Source organism: Myxocyprinus asiaticus, chromosome 49, assembly GCF_019703515.2.
Source record: "Myxocyprinus asiaticus isolate MX2 ecotype Aquarium Trade chromosome 49, UBuf_Myxa_2, whole genome shotgun sequence".
Lineage (NCBI taxonomy): Eukaryota > Metazoa > Chordata > Actinopteri > Cypriniformes > Catostomidae > Myxocyprinus > Myxocyprinus asiaticus.
This window is the reverse complement of record NC_059392.1, coordinates 9,081,562-9,099,662: the sequence shown is the minus strand read 5'-3', so window position 1 is coordinate 9,099,662 and position 18,101 is coordinate 9,081,562. Positions and strand designations below refer to the sequence as shown.

The 18,101-nt window shown below is 37.2% G+C and overlaps 1 protein-coding gene across 1 annotated transcript in view; it reads left to right on the top strand.

The window, feature by feature from the left end:
* Positions 1-15,155, top strand: part of LOC127437993 (nuclear factor 1 A-type-like) — a 190,320-nt gene extending 175,165 nt beyond the window's left edge. Inside the window, exon 12 of the mRNA XM_051693197.1 lies at positions 10,602-15,155. Coding sequence (XP_051549157.1) covers positions 10,602-10,616 — 15 coding nt within the window. The 3' untranslated portion in view covers positions 10,617-15,155. The remainder of the gene's footprint in view (positions 1-10,601) is intronic.
* Positions 15,156-18,101: the final 2,946 nt, after the last annotated feature.

Below are 18,101 nucleotides of genomic sequence, written 5' to 3'. Positions count from 1 at the left end.
ATTTTATTTTTATTTTTTTATTCCAACCACGTACCGAAATACAGATACCTTTGACTTCTGTTTTGATCTATCAATTCTTTCCTTAGTCTCCTTAACCAAACTTTCTTGTCTTGCCCCAAAGCCCCAACTTGTCGATTGCCCTTTGGTCTTAACTCACTTTTAATCTGTCTCTCCCTCTATTATCTGTTAACGGTGCATTTAATTTCCTTTTGCCTTCCCTTTTCTCTATCTGCAAGTCTATTTCTCTGTGTCTTTCTTCCTCTATACTGTAATGCTCTAGCAGATGTGCTGCAATATGTGTTTGGAGTGGGTATTTGCATTAGATTCCCTCCCCTCCGCCCCTCTTCTTTTGCTACATTAAAACAGCTTTCACCTTGAAGGCTTTCAAACAGGACACTAAGGCTATTGATGGGTAGAGTACAGATATCTGTCTGTCAATTACAACCATTGACATACATCCTTTAAAATGAACCGCACTACCCAACAGTCTGGTTTATAACGGTCTGGTTTTATTTACACCAAACGGTGTCTAGTTTATAATGCGTTCGTTCTGATGGTTTGCATAAATTAACTGGTTTAACAAACTATGCGTTTGAGGCATCACTCAGTAGTTTTTGTAGAAGTCCTGCCTCTAGAAGTTTATCACAAAATTTTATTTAGTTTAAATGTAGCAATTGTTGAGATATGTTTCCAACTTGGTACATTATGTCACCTGAAAGTTTTACTCCCAAACAAAGTGCTCCTGTATATTTGAGTGATTTACAAACACTTTGCAAATCTATTGAATAAATCAATAAACAGAACCAGTTTAAAAAAAATAAATTAAAAAAAATCGCTGTCCAGCATTTTACATGTTCTGTTTTGTAGTAAAATAAATAACAAACTAGTAACTAGAATACTGATGTTATTACTCTGTGATGTCTAGCTATCCAGACTGATCTCACTGTGAATTCGGCAACAGTAGGTCGAAAGTTCTGTTGCTGAAAATGGTCTGTGCTTACCGGCATTTGAAACCATTGCCCCTAATGGCTAAAGCTGGAAGTTTTGTTAAGGGGAATTATGCGAAATATCCACCCACCCGGTGGCACCAAAGCGAGTTGTATTTTTAGTTGTAACTGACGTAATAGTCAACAGGAATGCTTATTTTATTAACCCTACATCCTAGCCCAATCCCTGAACCAATGGAGTAAAAATGTAATTTAAGAGTGAAAAAGGCAACCTCCAAATCACACTCACCATTATTTATGTGAACACAATTGCTTCTGTTTGCACTGGACCGAAAACCTATGACATATCAAAAGAATGATTAATTTGTGAAACGTACATCAATATATAGCACCATAACCCTCTAGTTCTCAGCTTTACATGGTAAGCGCTAACCACATGCCAGAACGTCGTTCTGGTTGTAGGCATGGAAATGACTTAATCCCGTAAATACCCTTCCTGCCAAAGTGAACACATGTTACACTCACATTTAAACCGTGTGTGTTGACTCTGCGTGGGTGGCTAGAGACTCCGTCCAAACAGTACGTTTAGGAAAAAGGAATGCTCCATTAAGAAAATGCTTGGAGAAGATGTTTGTGTGGTCAGCGCAAGGTTGTTTGAACAGACCGAGGTATCGTCAATCCTGCTGTCTCTCACACAAAGTTCAGGGACGTTCATGGATCAGCTCATGTGCAGCCCGCAGGACGTCTGGCTTTCCCTCGCGCAAGCGGGAAACAAATTTGTTTTTGTGCTGAATCTTGATCGTTCACTATCTCTTGGTCTGTTCTTTGGTTTTTCGCTCCCGATCTCTCGCTCTTCCTGGGCCTGCAGCGCAGTTCAATCTCTTGGGAGATAAAGAAAGAGAGTTTGAGAGCAAAGAGAGGTTTGGTCCTACAATCCCTCTCTTCCTACACACCCTGCAGCCGCACACTGAGGCCCTGACACCTCGCCTGTTTACCCTCCATTGTGCAGAGCTCCATGATGGAGACCACCTCTACTGTGAGACCCAAAGAACTAGCCAACCCATCTTACATCAAGTTAAATGTAAAGATCAATCATTATTTTACGATACAATATTTTTTTATTTTTTTTTTTTTTTTGTGCCGATAACAGATATGCAGATAATTACTTTTTGATTGCTAAGTTGTATAATACCGTTCCTTAAAAAATCATTTAAATGGTGGCTCCTAATGGTAGACGTGATATTAAAGAACCAGTATCCAATGAATTAGAAAAGTTTAAATATTTAAAAAAGAAAATAGTGGTTCCGGCTATGGAGAAGAGGAAAAGGTGGGAAAAATCGAGAAGAGGAAACAGAATTGAAGAGAAGGGAAGGCCTCAGGCCAGGGAATGTGGTAGCAGGGTTGAGGGTGGGAGGAGGAACAAGGGTGTAATCATGTAACCACACAAAAGCACAATATACTCTTCTTTACTGTCTGTGGAAACGCCAGCTGCGGGAAAGGAGGTTTTTGTGGTTTACACCTCTCCCTTACTCCCTCATTTTTGGCTGTGAAGACTATACAGCCACTGGAAGGGGGATGAATCAAGCACTGGCCACTTGTGAGCTTTGTGGTCACCCGTCTATGCCAACTTATTTTCCGTCATACGGCCAAAAGAAAACTGCATTTCTTTCACTCTTTGGCAAAGGGCAGGCTCCTCGGCAATGGGGCTCTTGTTTTTTGGTCTGAGCTAAGCTTCCCTGCAAAGGCAAAACACAGTAACTACATTTTACTGTGAGTTATGACTGAAATCAGGTCTCTTAGACTATGATGTGTCCTCTGACAGACGGATTTAACTCAACTATGTTCCGATTCAGAGAAAACCGAGGGAGACTATTTTATAATCCACATTTCAATAACCTCAATAACTGAGCCATTTTTCTCAGTTTCAGTCTTGCCGTAGTTACTGCGTTTTGGCTTTGTAGGGCAGTAGGTCTCTAAGCACTCTTCGTAAGCTTACTCTCACTCAGGGTCAAGATGAGCTATCCGACAATGCAACTGTTACAGTCTTTGACAGTACTTTTGGGATGAAAGATTCCTTTTACACTTGATGTTTTACTCTGGGTAAATTTTTATACTGATCAAGGTTCTGTCACCCCTAATTAAATCTTAACATCATCCATTAGTAGAGAGTCTATAAAACAGGAACGGATGGTACGGATGTGTGTGAAACCACTTTAATTCCTCTGGCACAGTATCTCACCTCACCGCAAAGGACTTTTGAGGATTTTTTTGAGCCAAGAGCCAATGAAAAGATTAATTAGTGGTACTTGCTAAGGCAAGCATCACTGTTATTATTGCTTATACTTAGGATTAGGGATTTGAACAGACCCCTGAACCTAACTATTAAACTTTGGTTCGTAGCTTGTTCTGCAGCGTTTGTGCTACGGACATGAATGATACCTCAAATTATGCAGTTTGTTGCAGAGAGATGTTTGCTATTATTTTAAGCAATCAGACTTACTATTTTCACCTGGCAGTTGCTAAAATGCACAAAAACTCCTTTAGACTTTTGACATTAGACGCATATCTAGGGACCAGAATATCATAGAGACATGGGGGTGGGCTCTTTTGAATAGTAAGCAGCCACCCAGACCAACCTAGCAACCACATAACAAGGAAAAACACCTTAGTAAGTGCCCTGGCAAACACCCACAACACCATTAAATTGTGACAAAGGCTCACAATTTTGCAGAAAATTGTACAATCTAGTTTTGGAATCTGTTTTTTGTTGACAATTGGATGGTTTGTACATAAATTATTCTCTTCATATTGTCATTTTTGCTCCAGTTACAAAAGACCACCCTTATCAAAAAAGTAAGACTGACAGGTTGTAATTTCACACCTTTTTATAATCTGTCTGTCTGTCTCTCTTCCCTCCATGCTCCTGCTTGCTGCATATCTGCAGCCTAAATCATAGCTGTCAGTACTGCCCACTGTGTTGTAACATTACCCCACTGTCCACAAAGTTATGGCAAATATAGAAGAAAACCTTGCACGCTGCCTCTCTCTTTGCAGAATATCATCTCCAAAAGTCTTCTCAGGACAGTGGTAGGGGGTGGGGGGAGGAAAAGTTTCAGAGTGGTCGAGCCAATAGACAAAGACACAAGGAAGCTGCACTGCACCGGAGCGCAGAAGTCCAGAGTCAGCAACTTCTATTGATTAAAAACTAACCTTCCAGTTTCTCCGCTACGCTTGTGGTGAGCAATAGAATTTAAACAAGCCGTAAACCCGATATCTCGATGCGAATGTCTGGGACGTGTCCAGCCTGATAGAATCCACTCTATCTGGCAGTTGAGAATGATTGATTGAATTGTTCTAAACGTTATTAGTTCATTACTGTATTACCCTGTAACGTTTTCTATGAAGCCTGTACAGTTAATATAATGCAAATAGGTGTTCATAATGTGTCATATTGTTATCTGTTATATCTTTTCATAACAAACGTTACTTCAGTTAAAATACATTATAACACCTTACCCATTCATGTTGACACATTTAAAGATGACAATGCAGTATAACATTAAATTTCATTTTGTTCATGTATTTTTATTTATTGTACTCTTTAAAGGTAAAAACATTATAATGTAATGTGGTAACAATTATTTACAAGAACGTACAGCTGATTATAAGGTTTAATGAGACATATGAATACATTTATAATCCATTACACAGTGTATACAGGCTTTCTAGAAAGTTTTACTGTGTTTCTTCGAATTCTGACAATTTCATCCCGAAGGGATGGGGTTCATTTTTATTATAACTAACAAATTTCAACTTTTTTTTCTTTTTGTTAAATAAAGGACACACTGACTTAGAATCAATTTATCAGGCCTTTATCATTTCAAATTTTTCACATTTTAAAATCGTTTTCGCCTTGTCCCAGACCCAGATTTTCAATATTAAACTATGAAAATCCATTATTCATTTTTTTTTTTTTTTACATGTTTAAAACTATGAAAATCTAAACAAAGAGTGAAATAAACAAAACATTTTCAAATATATAGTCTGAAAATTATCCCTATCATTAAAAAAAAAAAAAAAAAACAATTTCAACTGTCCCACAGTTGTGGCATCAGTTCCACCATGTTTGCCCCTAATCAAGTTTTTTCCGAAGTTAGCATACTTGTTAACCAAGTCGCCAAAAGTTTCAGTGAAGAGCATGCTTGAGATGAAATATTGGAGAAGGGATGTTTGAAGAAAACAAAGAAAATTCAAGGTTAATATCACTTAATTGGGCGTCATTTCCAATCAAGCTGTAATTTTGCCAAATTATGCAAAAAGTGTACAAATATTATTTAATTGTTACGATAAATAAAACGGAAGATTTTTTGTTTAGCAAGCTTATTAGCCATGTTTAGCAAGACAAAGTTAAAAATGTCAGCATAATTTCCTCCAAAGAATTCTATAAAACACAATACAGAATTTGAGAGGTGCTGAAAATGACACTGTGGTTGGAATTTTCATGACTTTTTTACAAAAATGTCATAGATCTCCTGTGATGCATGTACATATACAGTACTTTTGAACATTTTTAGTAGACATATTTAAAAATAAAAATAGTGAGAGCATTAATGTAGGGTATCTTATTTGTATTTTTAAGTGTAGCCTTCTTTGCATGTTTCAAAATAGAAGGGAGTCCTTTAGCTCTGATTGGCTAAAAACTGAAGTAGGCTTAATTAATCATGGCTGTTGATTGGTGGACAGTGTGTGTGTGTGTGTACAAGAAGCTGAGCAGTGGGAGGAGTGTGTGTAAATCTCGGCACGCACTGAATTAAAAGTGTGTGTATTTGCAGCAGGGGCTGGACGGGGTGGATCGCTTGAACAGAATGCCGGCCAGAGAGAGAGAATAGTGAGGAAGAGAACGAAAGGAACAGGGGAAAAAGGGATAAAGAGAGGAAGAGAGAGAAAGAGGGATAGGGAGGCAAGGCCCGGTCTTGCTAATGATAGTCACGTATACGGCTGTCTGGTTGTCCCTGGCAACCAGACATGATGTAACACCAGTATGAACTTGAACTTGGTGGGAGGAGGGAAGTTGGAAATGGGAGGGGAGAATGGAGTGAGCGAGGGAGTAAAAAAATGTGGGAGGACCAAACGACACTTGCTCATTTGCTGGAAACATGAACAATGGAGCAAAGCAATCAATAAGTCCATTTCACTGAAGGATTACAGGGGTACAGCAGGTTAACCTTACCAGTCGAGTCCACAAACACCAGTGCAACAGCATTACTCCAGTTCTGTGTGGCAGAAAGCTCAGTAAAGGCAGATGGATAGAAACAGAAAGAGAGTGAAAGAATGTTAGTCAAGTGGTGAATGGTCGTACAAGTCGTTGCAGAGTCAAGCACCAACTTAAATGAATATTCCAGGTTCAATACAACTTAAGCTCAATCAACAGCATTTGTGGCACACTGTTGATTACCACAAAAATTTATTTCAACTCGTCCCTTCTTTTCTTGAAAAAAGCAGAAATCTGGGTTCCAGTGAGGCACTTATAATGGAAGTAAATGGTGCCAATCCGTAAACGTTAAAGTACTCACTGTTTCAAATGTATAGCCACAAGATGTAAACAATATGCATGTTAACATGATTTTAGGTTGATAAAATCAATTCCTAACCTTTTCTGTGTAAAGTTATAGCCAATTTTACAACTTCGTTGCTATGAAAACGTAACACGTAAACCCTGTAATCCCTGTAAATGGCGATTTAAACAACTTTACAGCTTAAATAATACACAAGTTTTAAAGGGGTCATGAAGTGCTTTTTTTTATAATTTCATTATCTTCTCTGAGGTCCAATGATAATGTTATAAAAAATAATTGCACCAAAACAGTCACAATTTAGAAATATATAATAATTTTCCACCCTGTTTTTGGCCCTCTGTTGACACTTACACAAGACACTGTTCTGATTGGCTAACATCATGCAGCCCCTCAAATTCAGCAAACTCAAACTCAAGATTGCAGGGTTTACACATAACGCACATCCAACACATTGCATCTGAATATATTAAACTGTTCATCTCAAGAATAGCTGTTAACACTCAGCACCATAAACTACCAAACAGGCGTGACATTTGAAATATTCATGAATGAAACAGTTTACTTGCTAATTTGAAGTGTTTTTAACTGCTCCATCCTTAAATAACAGTTCCTTTGCAAAGTTGAATCACATTATAACTGTTCACAAGCAATCCATGCTGACATGAGCCAAAAAAAATGAACACATCATAGTTTAATGCACGGTGAAATGATACACACATACTGAAAGCACACTTCACCGGAAACACACCGAAACAGTCAAAGATGTTCATCGTCAAAGACGTCCTGTGTTTACGCACACCAACAATTAAAAATAGCACAGGCGGGCAAAAGAACACGTCCAAGACAGAGGCAGCAGCGGAATAAGAGAACTGCTTCTCTCTTTCAAAGTTGTAACTTGACACCGCATCTTTTAAAAGTGACGAGATACATGTCAGCAGTCAAAGAATCTGTGTAGTTCATGTTTATATACAAAATAATTCAAAATAGTCCAGATGGGTCCCTCTTTGGTGTTATGATAGGAATAGTTAGCCACGGAAGGCCTCCTCTCTTGACTTGAACTGCGCGCCAGTGAGCGGGGCCAAGGGTGCGATGACGCATGTTGTGGGATGTGTAAATACAAATTAGCAATGTTTCATGACATCACGAACAGACAGATTTCAAAACGAGACCTTTCAGCAGGGTGGCAACTATAAATGCTCTTTTTAGACTGGGGAGGAAGTTTTGAGTTCTGAAATTTACAGTATGTTTTATAGTACAGTTACCTCTTGTCTAAATATCAAGGAAAATTTGATTCTCCGTTTCATAACCCCTTTAACAGAAGAATGAATGTAAGTTTCTTTCTAAAACTGTAAGCATCACATTTCTTCCTTTAAACCCTCCAAAAATTGGCCTTATTCACGTCCATTGCAAGTGCCTCACTGTTACATTGATTTTGTGTTTTGTTTTGTTTTTTATGGAAAGGAGGGATGAGTTCAAATAATTTTTTGTGGTAATCAACATTATGCCACAAATGCTGTTGACTGAGCTTAACCAGAATATTCCTTTACCCCCTTATACTCTGGTGCATTTTTGGTACTCGTCGAGTACTCGAGGGGCAATGACATGTACATAACTGTATATATAATAACATGTCTGACAAACATTTTTGACACGTCTGTCAGTTCTTCCTTCAGGTTACCGTAGTAATCTTAGTAAGCACGCACAAGTATTTTTTTAGTGACTGTCTGAACCGTCTATTTTCAAATTGCATTTGGCTTAACAGGAGACGCCATAACCATCGCGTTTTTAATATGCGTGTTAAATTGAAGTTCAGTTTTGAAGATGCTGCATTCTGTTCCATTTAGCTGCGCTCTCTCTAACTGTTTGAAACACTCGCCTGCTGTATATGCACTGTTTCAACGCATTGAGTCCACTGCCATACGCCTGGTGTGTGTGTGTCCATCCCCAAGTGTTTGCTCCTGTGGGGAAAGCCGCGATGCTCCATATTGTTGTTGCTGTGATTATTCATGAAGTGTTCCATTCAACTCGGACAGTCGGAATTTCCACCTTTCAGCTGGGGAAAGTGCAACGGAATGACACTTTATGTCAGACTTTTAACTTGGAGACTTTTGTGGAAATCTTCATCGCCCATTTCGTCGAGATGCAGGTGTGTGTTACGTCACCCAAGGCAGGGAGGTTTACAGTCAGTGACAAACATTCACTTTTATTAAATAATATCCATTAATGAGTCAAAGATCTTACAGTTAAAATATAATAAAACACGTTTAGCAAACATTTAGCAGAGACAGGTGTCCAAAACACGGTTAATTACACTCTCTTTTGATGATCGTAATGATAGCATTGCAGCGTTGTATATCAGTTTGGTTGCTATGAGACGTCTCTGACAATCAGTGTACCCCTTAAAATCACAACGTAATCAATCTCAAAATTAAAAATAAACTCCCTATTTGACACGTTTGTGTTTAGCTGTCAGGTAATTGCCACTGAATTTTGAATTAAGTGAAAAGTCACATCATGAATGATCGATCATCGTTTTCATGATTGATCATTGCTGCCATGTCCGAGTACCCGAGTACTCGAGTATTCGTGCCCATCCCTAACACATCCTGTGGAATAATTGCAAAAAAAAATTCTACATTTTTCAGAGAACCCTCCAAATATTAAAAAGACCTACATTTTTCATAAAAAAATATTGTATGCGTTTATAATCTTATGATAAAAATGTTTTGTCCTATCTTTGCAAACATGTAATTCTGGTTCTGTTCACTTTACCTCACTTTGAAAATTCTCATTTCATTCCACTAGATGGCAGCAAGCACTAGATAAAATATTTTTTTCTTTATCACATTCCATCACAATATACAGAACTGAAATGAAGGTGGCGCTCTAACGCATTTTAGCCCTCAATATTCAGTCTAATTTTCAGTTCATGCACCACCCCTGTTGTTTCATAGAATATGGCCTCTGAGTGGACTAGAAGCTCAATTTAGATGTCATTAGAAAGTGGAGATCCTACCCTTTGCGATGATATAAAACAAATATTTTATCATCAATAGTCAAAAAAATATTTTCTGATGATTTGTTTGGCATGCGTTTCCTGCTAGATGGCAAAAATTTCTGGACGGCTAAGATATAACATTGGATTATTCAGACAAGCAAGCTCACAGACAAGTAAAAAATGGCTCATTTTTTTGAAAATTGCCTAAAGTAAAAGCAGATATAAAGTTTTTAGCTACTTGGGGCTGACAGCAGCAGTTATCGGAGCATAAAAGATATGTTTGTATTAAATGTCTTACAGAAATCATGTTTCATTTTGTGATTCTTTTGAAAATCTTTCGAACTGTGATATTAGGGCTACAGAATAAGATCTACATCCGCATTCCTGAGAATAAGAGCTTTCAATTGGTATATGAATTGTCCATTTAGGTGCTATGTGAAAGACCTTTTTTTTCATATAAATATTTCTACCCCATTAATTCTAGGGCCGCTAATTTGCGACCTGAATTTTTTGAGGCCTTGTTTTGTTATTTTATATAACAAATGCTGAAGTGATCTGAAATCTCTGAAAAGTTCAGACTGTAAGCTTTCAAATGATACCTCATATGCCTGACTTATGTATACGGGGACTTTAATGTTTTAAACATAAACTTTTTTCACGATATAGTGCCCCCCTTTGGACCTGTCGGCAGGTCCATAGAGTTTAATGGGTTAATGGTCCTAAATGCAGGCTTCATTTTCTTTGTGCAAAATATAATTTCAAGTTTTTTGTATGGATTGGTCTAAATATGATCAGGGCATTTTTTTAAACCAGTTTCGTGAGAATCACCCATGTTTATAAAGTTTTTTTGATAGTTGGGGTTTGGCTTACTGTGCTAGGGGCACCGAAATACCGAAAGTTTTGGTTGCATACGACGAACTTCCGTACATTGCCCCCCAAATATATTAACCACAAAAATTCACTCTATGTATAATTCATACACTGATGATAATACTGATTGTTAGAGGTACAGATTACATATACCATTAAACAATGAACCTCGCACACCAAACATCATCCATCTCTGTCTTGTCATTGTAGTGGTACCTGGGCTAAAGACTCCCGACATGGACCGGCCGGTCCCGAGGTCACTCGACCACCCCATCTGTCTTCCCTGAGTACGACCCGCAAACATGTACACCAGTCTGAACAGAGAGAAGCCACTTGCTGCCCCAATACCGGACAGACCCACAGCATGGCTCCAGCAGAACCCTGCCCAAGCCCTGGAACAAAAGAGGAATCAATTCAACTTGCTTACACACACTTACTATATATCTATATAGTCCATATGTATTCTTCCATATGTATGGTTTATATGCATATATTCATATATAGAAGCTGTCCAGCTCTTCTCAGAGTGGAGCTTGAAAGAAGAGCTTTGTTTTTTTTGTTTTGCTTTTTGAAAACATGCACTTTTTTGTTGTTTTTTTATTGTTTTGTTTTGTTTAGTTGTGTTTTTTTTTTTTTTTTTGGTTCACCCTCACAGACTGACAATGAAAATGTAACAGGACGCAATCATAGATCTTCCCTCATCTGTGCCTATGGTAGGTCTTGAAGACAAATCGGATGCATCGAGAGCCAAGCCTCTTATCAATTTAAATTGAGTGCAGACTATGGCCAAGGGTTGAATCTCTGCCTTTCCCTTATTCGCATTTTGATGGATCTAAATGGTTTCGCATTGGTGAACATTGGTGGTTGGAAGGCACAGAGGTTTTACCTGGGTCAGATACCACCAGCTAAAATCTCTTCTTTGACTTCATTGCGTCTTCTGGCCAGGACCATTTCCTCATCTTTCCTCCACCACCATCACCACCATTAACTCAAAATCAAGGACTCAACAAGACACCATCAAACCCCCTTCTCCCATTCTTTGTGTTGTTTTGTCATTTGTCATCATGGGGCAGGCAATGAAGAGATCATGAACGGTGATGTTTGATATCAGTCAGGTAATTTACGGTATGCTAACGGGAGATTCCTTTCGGAAACATCTCCCCTCTTGGAGGCATGTTCATATTTTGTGTTTTCGTACAAAGTCATTTCAGTTCTTTCTACTAAAACCCCAGTTTAAGGTCTATCGCACGCTACAGAGAATACAAAAGGGCCGAGTGAAGGTTTGAGCTTCCATGAACTGACAGGAAAACAACGATCAAGGTTAACCGTGAATATTGAATTGAGGAAAGTGCAATTTTGTTGGACAGATGTTGGACTGTTAAATATCTTTGTAAGATAGATCATTGAAGCGATTGTTGAAAAGTATATATATATATATATATATATATATATATAAATATATATAAATATATATATATTTTTCTTCCTAGTCCGTTTATACCTCTGGGACTCTAAAATATCGGGGTACAAAAAGAAAAAAATGTAATGAGAAAAATAGAACAAATAGCCTTGTGAGAAATAACGGGAGCTGTAACTGTTTTATATGTTGTTGGTTTTTTTGTGTGTGTGTGTTTGATTGATTGTTTGTTCATCCTGTAAATTTGTTAGTATTGTAGAACAAATATCCCTTTAAGAAATTTTGCCATTTGAACAATCAATTTTTTACGATTTCTGAACGCTTTGGTAGTTAATTTCCAAAACACTAAGGTGATTAACTTATTTTAATGGAAAGTGGAAAAATCAGCGTTCAAATTTCTTGCGTAGCAAATTCAGGATCGTAAAATGATCACAATACGCAAGAACTTGTACCTTAAAATGTTGTCAAAGTTTGGTTTCCCTACAGCTAATGGAGACCTTTTCGTATGCCTTTCTCAGGCGAAAGCACTTCTGCTTGTCGTATGTAGTCACAGGTTGTCAATACTGGGGGTGAAATATTCAACGTACGGCAAGGACTTCCTCTCCAGCACTTCTGAAAATTGCGTAAAAAAATGTGAAGATTGAAAAAAACAAAAAGAATGCATTTCTTCCGTTCCCTCGCATGCAGTTTTAAAAAAAACAAAAACGTTTTTTGTATTTTTAGTTTTTAATTTGATTTTCTGTTTTCTATAAAGAAATGTATATATATATATATATATATATATATATATATATATATATATATATATATATATATATACACTTACAGCCTCATCCACTGTCGATCAAAGCTCAGTAAAGTTTAAAAGAAAATAATTGCATGTTCTAGTGTTAGTGACACATTTTTACATAGGTTATGTAGAGTTAAAGTAGTGTGGGAAAAAATATTGTAATCCCAACATCAGGCACTTGCCGATAATGTATTTGTTTGGTCCCTTGTGAAAGGGTATTTTTACTGCTGATTTCACAGTCAACCAGCTTAACATATCTCTGACTCTTCTAAGCTTGTCATAATTTCTGCAACGTTTCCCTCCCTTCTTTATTCCCGTCAGAACAATCATTTTCATATGTTTGCAATGTTCGCATTTCATTTTCCCTTCTCAAACTTCACGGAACATCAGTGTGCCTTGAGCGATGGTCTAGTTGATGAATTGCACAAGCTGCAATGTGGGGAATATTTTTTCTTACCATTTTAAACCACCTTCCATTGTGTAGTAACTTGGGAAGATTGGGCCTTATTCTTAAAACACAAATTCGTTCGTAAATCCATTCTTGTGTAAATTGACAAATGGGACAGTTTACGCAAGAATGGATTCATGAACGTTTTACACACAAATTCGCTCTGCTGGCCGTAAGGTTAAAAATCAATGCTAATAAAAATGGCATTTGCTAAGGATAATACGCAGTATTACTCTCTACCATTTTACTACATCACATCACTATTGGTAATTGCCAGTCCTCAGTGTATTTTAAGGTCTGTACAAGACCTTAAAATGTGATCTTTTACACTTCAACCAGCCAAAAGTCAATCATTTGCAAGCTTAAAGCATCAAGCCCTCACCTTCCTCATATTTTTGATTTAACACTAGTGTATTGATATTTAATGGATGTTGCTGCAATTTCGAAATGAAGACTACTTCTTTTTCTTTTCAGTCTTCCTGTTGTTTTTTGTTCCCAGATGAATAGTGAAGAAAAGAATTCATATGCAATACTTGCTTGCACTCTTTTCTTTCTTTTTTTTTTCTTTTTTTCTTTTTTTTTTTTTATATATTTTTGTTTTACCAAAGTGAGTGTTGCACTTGAAAGGTTGAGTGGCTGAACGTCAGTTTTTATCATACCCATCAAAACATGACATTTATGAAGTCCACATCAGCCTCGCTTGGGTATTCTACTTACTTTGTCATAAGCGAGCCTTAAAACAAGAAAACTTCCTTTCCATCACCAACACCACATTTTGAAGAGCGAAAACGTCCAGGACAACAACAAAAAATGCATATGCCCACATTTTATGCCCACGTTTTATGTACATTTTGACAAAGTTCCATGTTGTATTAAATGTTTACCTGTTTTTTTTTTGTTTTTTGTTTTTTTTTTATATATATATAGCATATATCATTTAAGAAAAAAATTATGGGGAAGACTTTCCCAGGCATCTGATGTGATGGTTTAGTAGTTACACTTGTGTGGGTTGTGTTATTTTTTCTAGTGTGACATTTTGTTTTGTCATTGTTCTTGCCTACCCTTTAGAAATGAGTTGGGCATTACTTTCTTAATTGTCTGCACTAAATATAAAACAATGACAATTGTGATAAATGAAAGAAAAACATTTAAAAAACACACAAAAAATAATCTTCCAGGGCTTAAAAGAGCGAAGGGAATCATGATTGCACGGATATATATATATATATATATATATATATATATATATATATATATTATATATATATATATATATATATATAGATGCCTGGCATCTAATCAGCGTGATTGGCTGTATGTGTGTAAGATAATGACAAAATTGCACCCTTTTTAAAGAAAGAGAAAAAAAGAGACAAAGAATTTAAAAGCAATAGTTTGGGCAGTCTGTTTTTGTTCTTGTGTTGTGTGTGTAATCTAGTTTTTTTGGTACAAAGTGGAGAAGACGTTGGGAGAAGCGAACAAATCGAAACGATTAGTTTGACAGAGTTCGGGCGGACGCACCTGAGTATGGGAGATTTGATGTTTGTATATTGTATAGTTTTATTAATTACACTGATTTTAAAGCTGCCCTATTTTATAATGCAGGACTTTTGTAACATTGATTAAATGAGGAAAAACTAGTTATGAATTTTCTGATTGTTTGTATTAAGGCCACATAAATAGAACTGGTTTTGTTTGTCCTCTGGGGAACTGGATTTAAGTTGAAAACTTTCCTGTTTCCTGTTTTTATTTTAATTTTTTTGCTTTCCATTTTGTATGTATTTATGGACTTACTTCTTCTTTTTATTGGTATAGAGTACTCCTATACTTGAAAAGTGTAGGATACTGAGGTGAAACCCCCATTGTAAATGGATGTTACAAGTATGCTGTATGTTTTGAAGGTTATTTGTCGCATCAGTGTTGATGAAGCTAAATCTAGATCATTCTGAGGATGTTGGTAAGAAGAGAGCATTTTTATGCATTTTAAAAATTAGTTTTAGGCAGAAGACAATGACATAGACAGCCAAAGGATGCCCCTATTATAAATGCATCTAGGCATCTTTTTGTGTTCACCATTCCATGCAGGAAAATAAACCGCTTGATATGCAACATGATTCTTTTTCTTTTCAACATCTTTCTTTCTCTCTCTCTCACATCCCACCAGTAACAACGCATGATCGGCTGAAAGGCATCGTACTCATTTCACCACATGAAACACACTTAACCGACATTAAATTACAGAAAGGTCAGTCACAATAGAGCATCAAAAAAGCCATAAAGTCTAAATGTAAAGATTTATCATTCTGCTCAGACCCTCTTCTGTTTTATGTAAATTGACACCCTTGGATCCAACAAATGTGTCATTTTCATTATCTATGTGAATGTTGAAGTCACCAACAATTAAAGCTCTATCTACATTAACTGCTAGATCTGATAGAAAATGTGCACATTTTTGCCAAAAACAAAAAACATCCAGTCAGTGGCAGTTCTGCGGACACCTTGTTGATGAGAGAGGTCAACAGAGAGCTGACAGAAAGGCTATGGTAACTCAGATAACCACTCTGTACAATTGTAGTGAGCAGAATAGTGTCTCAGAATGCACAACACGTTGAACCTTGAGGCAGATGGGCTACAACAGCAGAAGACCATGTTGGGTTCCACTTCTGTTAGCCAAGAACAGAAATCTGAGGCTGCAGTGGGCATAGGCTCACCAAAACTGGACAGTTACAGACTGAAAAACAATAGCCTGGTCTGATGTATCTGGATTTCCACTGAGGTACACAGATGGTAGGCCCACTGCAGCCTCAGTTTTCTGTTCTTGGCTGACAGAAGTAGAACCCGATGTGGTCTTCTGCTGCTGTAGCCTCATCTGCCTCAAGGATCGATGTGTTGTGTATTCTTAGATGCTATTCTCCTCACTACAACTGTACAGAGTGGTTATCTGAATTACCGTAGCCTTTCTGTCAGCTCGAACCAGTCTAGCCATTCTCTGTTGACCTCTCTCATCAACAAGTCGTTTCTGTCCGCAGAGCTGCTGTTCACTGGATGTGTTTTGTTTTTGGCACCATTCTGAGTAAACTCTAGAGACTGTTGTGCTTGAAAATCACCCGTCACAAACTCTCAAACCAGCCCATCTGGCACCAAAAATCATGCCACGGTTGAAATCACTGTGATCACATTTTTTCCCCATTCTGATGGTTGATGTAAACATTAACTGAAGCTCTTGACCAGTATCTGAATGATTTTATGCATTGCACTGTTGCCACACGATTGGCTGATTAGATAATCGCATGAATAAGTAGGTGTACAGGTCTTCCGAATAAAGTGGTCTGTGAGTTACTCAAATCGAATGGATATAAGAACATCAGATCCCCATCTACCAAACATGCATATCATACAGTATAGTTCAAACATATCTTGGATTTCCCATTCCATTTTATCTCCTGGGACACTCGGACAATCGGCAATTGGTCATGTACAGGTTAGATGGTCTTTCCCAGGTTATTGGGTTAGCATTTTGCCCATCTAATCTTGATCATGTAGTATAAAATAATAACCATGAATATTTGTGGCAAGCATTTTATCAAGTTCTCATCATAATGGGAAATATTAGCGTGAAGACACTTCAATATATCTTTTTAAATATTGTGGATATTTACAAAAAAAAAAAAGATGTTTCCACAGCTATTGTCCCTATTAATGCTAATAATTTTAGATAACTGAAGGACGGTAATTAAAAAATGCAGCCTTGCATGTGCAGAATAGCTTACACAAATAGGAAGTACTGGATCGCCAAGGATCTGCATTACATCTTTTGATAATAACATTGGCCCCTAAAGAAATTTAGGCCACGTCCACACTAAAACTTTTCATTTGAAAACTCTGCTTTCAGTTTCCCAATGTCATCGTTTTCAAAGTTTGCGGTAATGGAGAGCGTTTTCGAAAAGCTCCATTTTCTGGTGTGGATGAAAGGCATAAAAGTAGCGAAATTAATGCGTTTTCAAATGAAAACGTATGGTGCATTTTACAATCAGTAAAGTTCTGCTAGTCCTGAAACAGGGTTTAATAAATGTCCTGCTTTGCAAATGTGAAATCATTGCGTAGCAGGTCTTTATTATTTTTATGTCCCCATTTTTGTGGGCGTTATTGCGTATTGATCACTTTTCTGTTTATTTCTTTGAAGTAGAACAAAGCATTGATTGGTTTAAAGCAGAATGGGTACAAGTATGGCTTTTTATCAGGGTAATATTCAATCATGAATCATTTTAAAGTTTAACAAGCCAAAAAAACTACATCATTTAATCAAGTATAAGCCCATTTACTGTTCTAGAGGACTTGACTACAAGTAGACCATAACTACATATTCCTTTCTGCTGTGCAAACACTTTGCAAACCCATATGTTTGTGCTTTGCATTGTATGATGTGGGCAGGCGTCAGGGTTTAATAATCAATGCGCCCCATTAATGCATGCCCATCTGTTTGGAAAATCTCAAAAAAGTGTCTATGAAATGCAGAATGCTTCGTTTAGGGCCCATACCATCATGCATAACTCAATCATTCATCAATCGCAGGTTGCTTAAGGGATGGTTCAAAATACATTTTTGGCTGAACTATCCCTTTAACTGATGCATCAAACCTTTGCAAATCATGACAAGGTGCTAATTCTTAATGATAAAGTGGAGACTAACTTGAAATCCCACCATTATAAGCAACCCTGCTTTCTGATAGCATAGCAGTCTAATCTGCATGAGAACTATGCACTGGTGACACGCTTATCTAATCAGAATTTGGTATCTACTTTTAACTTGCACCTTTGCCTTCCTCTTTTTAATACAAATTATATCAGAATCAAAGGGAAAATGCAAACAAAAGCAAACCAGCATTTTACTGATATATTTAAAAAGATCAAATGTAGAGCCTTTGCTGTCTGTCAAACCGTTCTGATTATAGCTGTTCAGTACCCACACACTATAAACTGCATGCTCTTCTCCAAAACCACCTAGTAAACTGATATAAACATGACTAAAGACGATCTATAAAAATCCAGCTCTGCT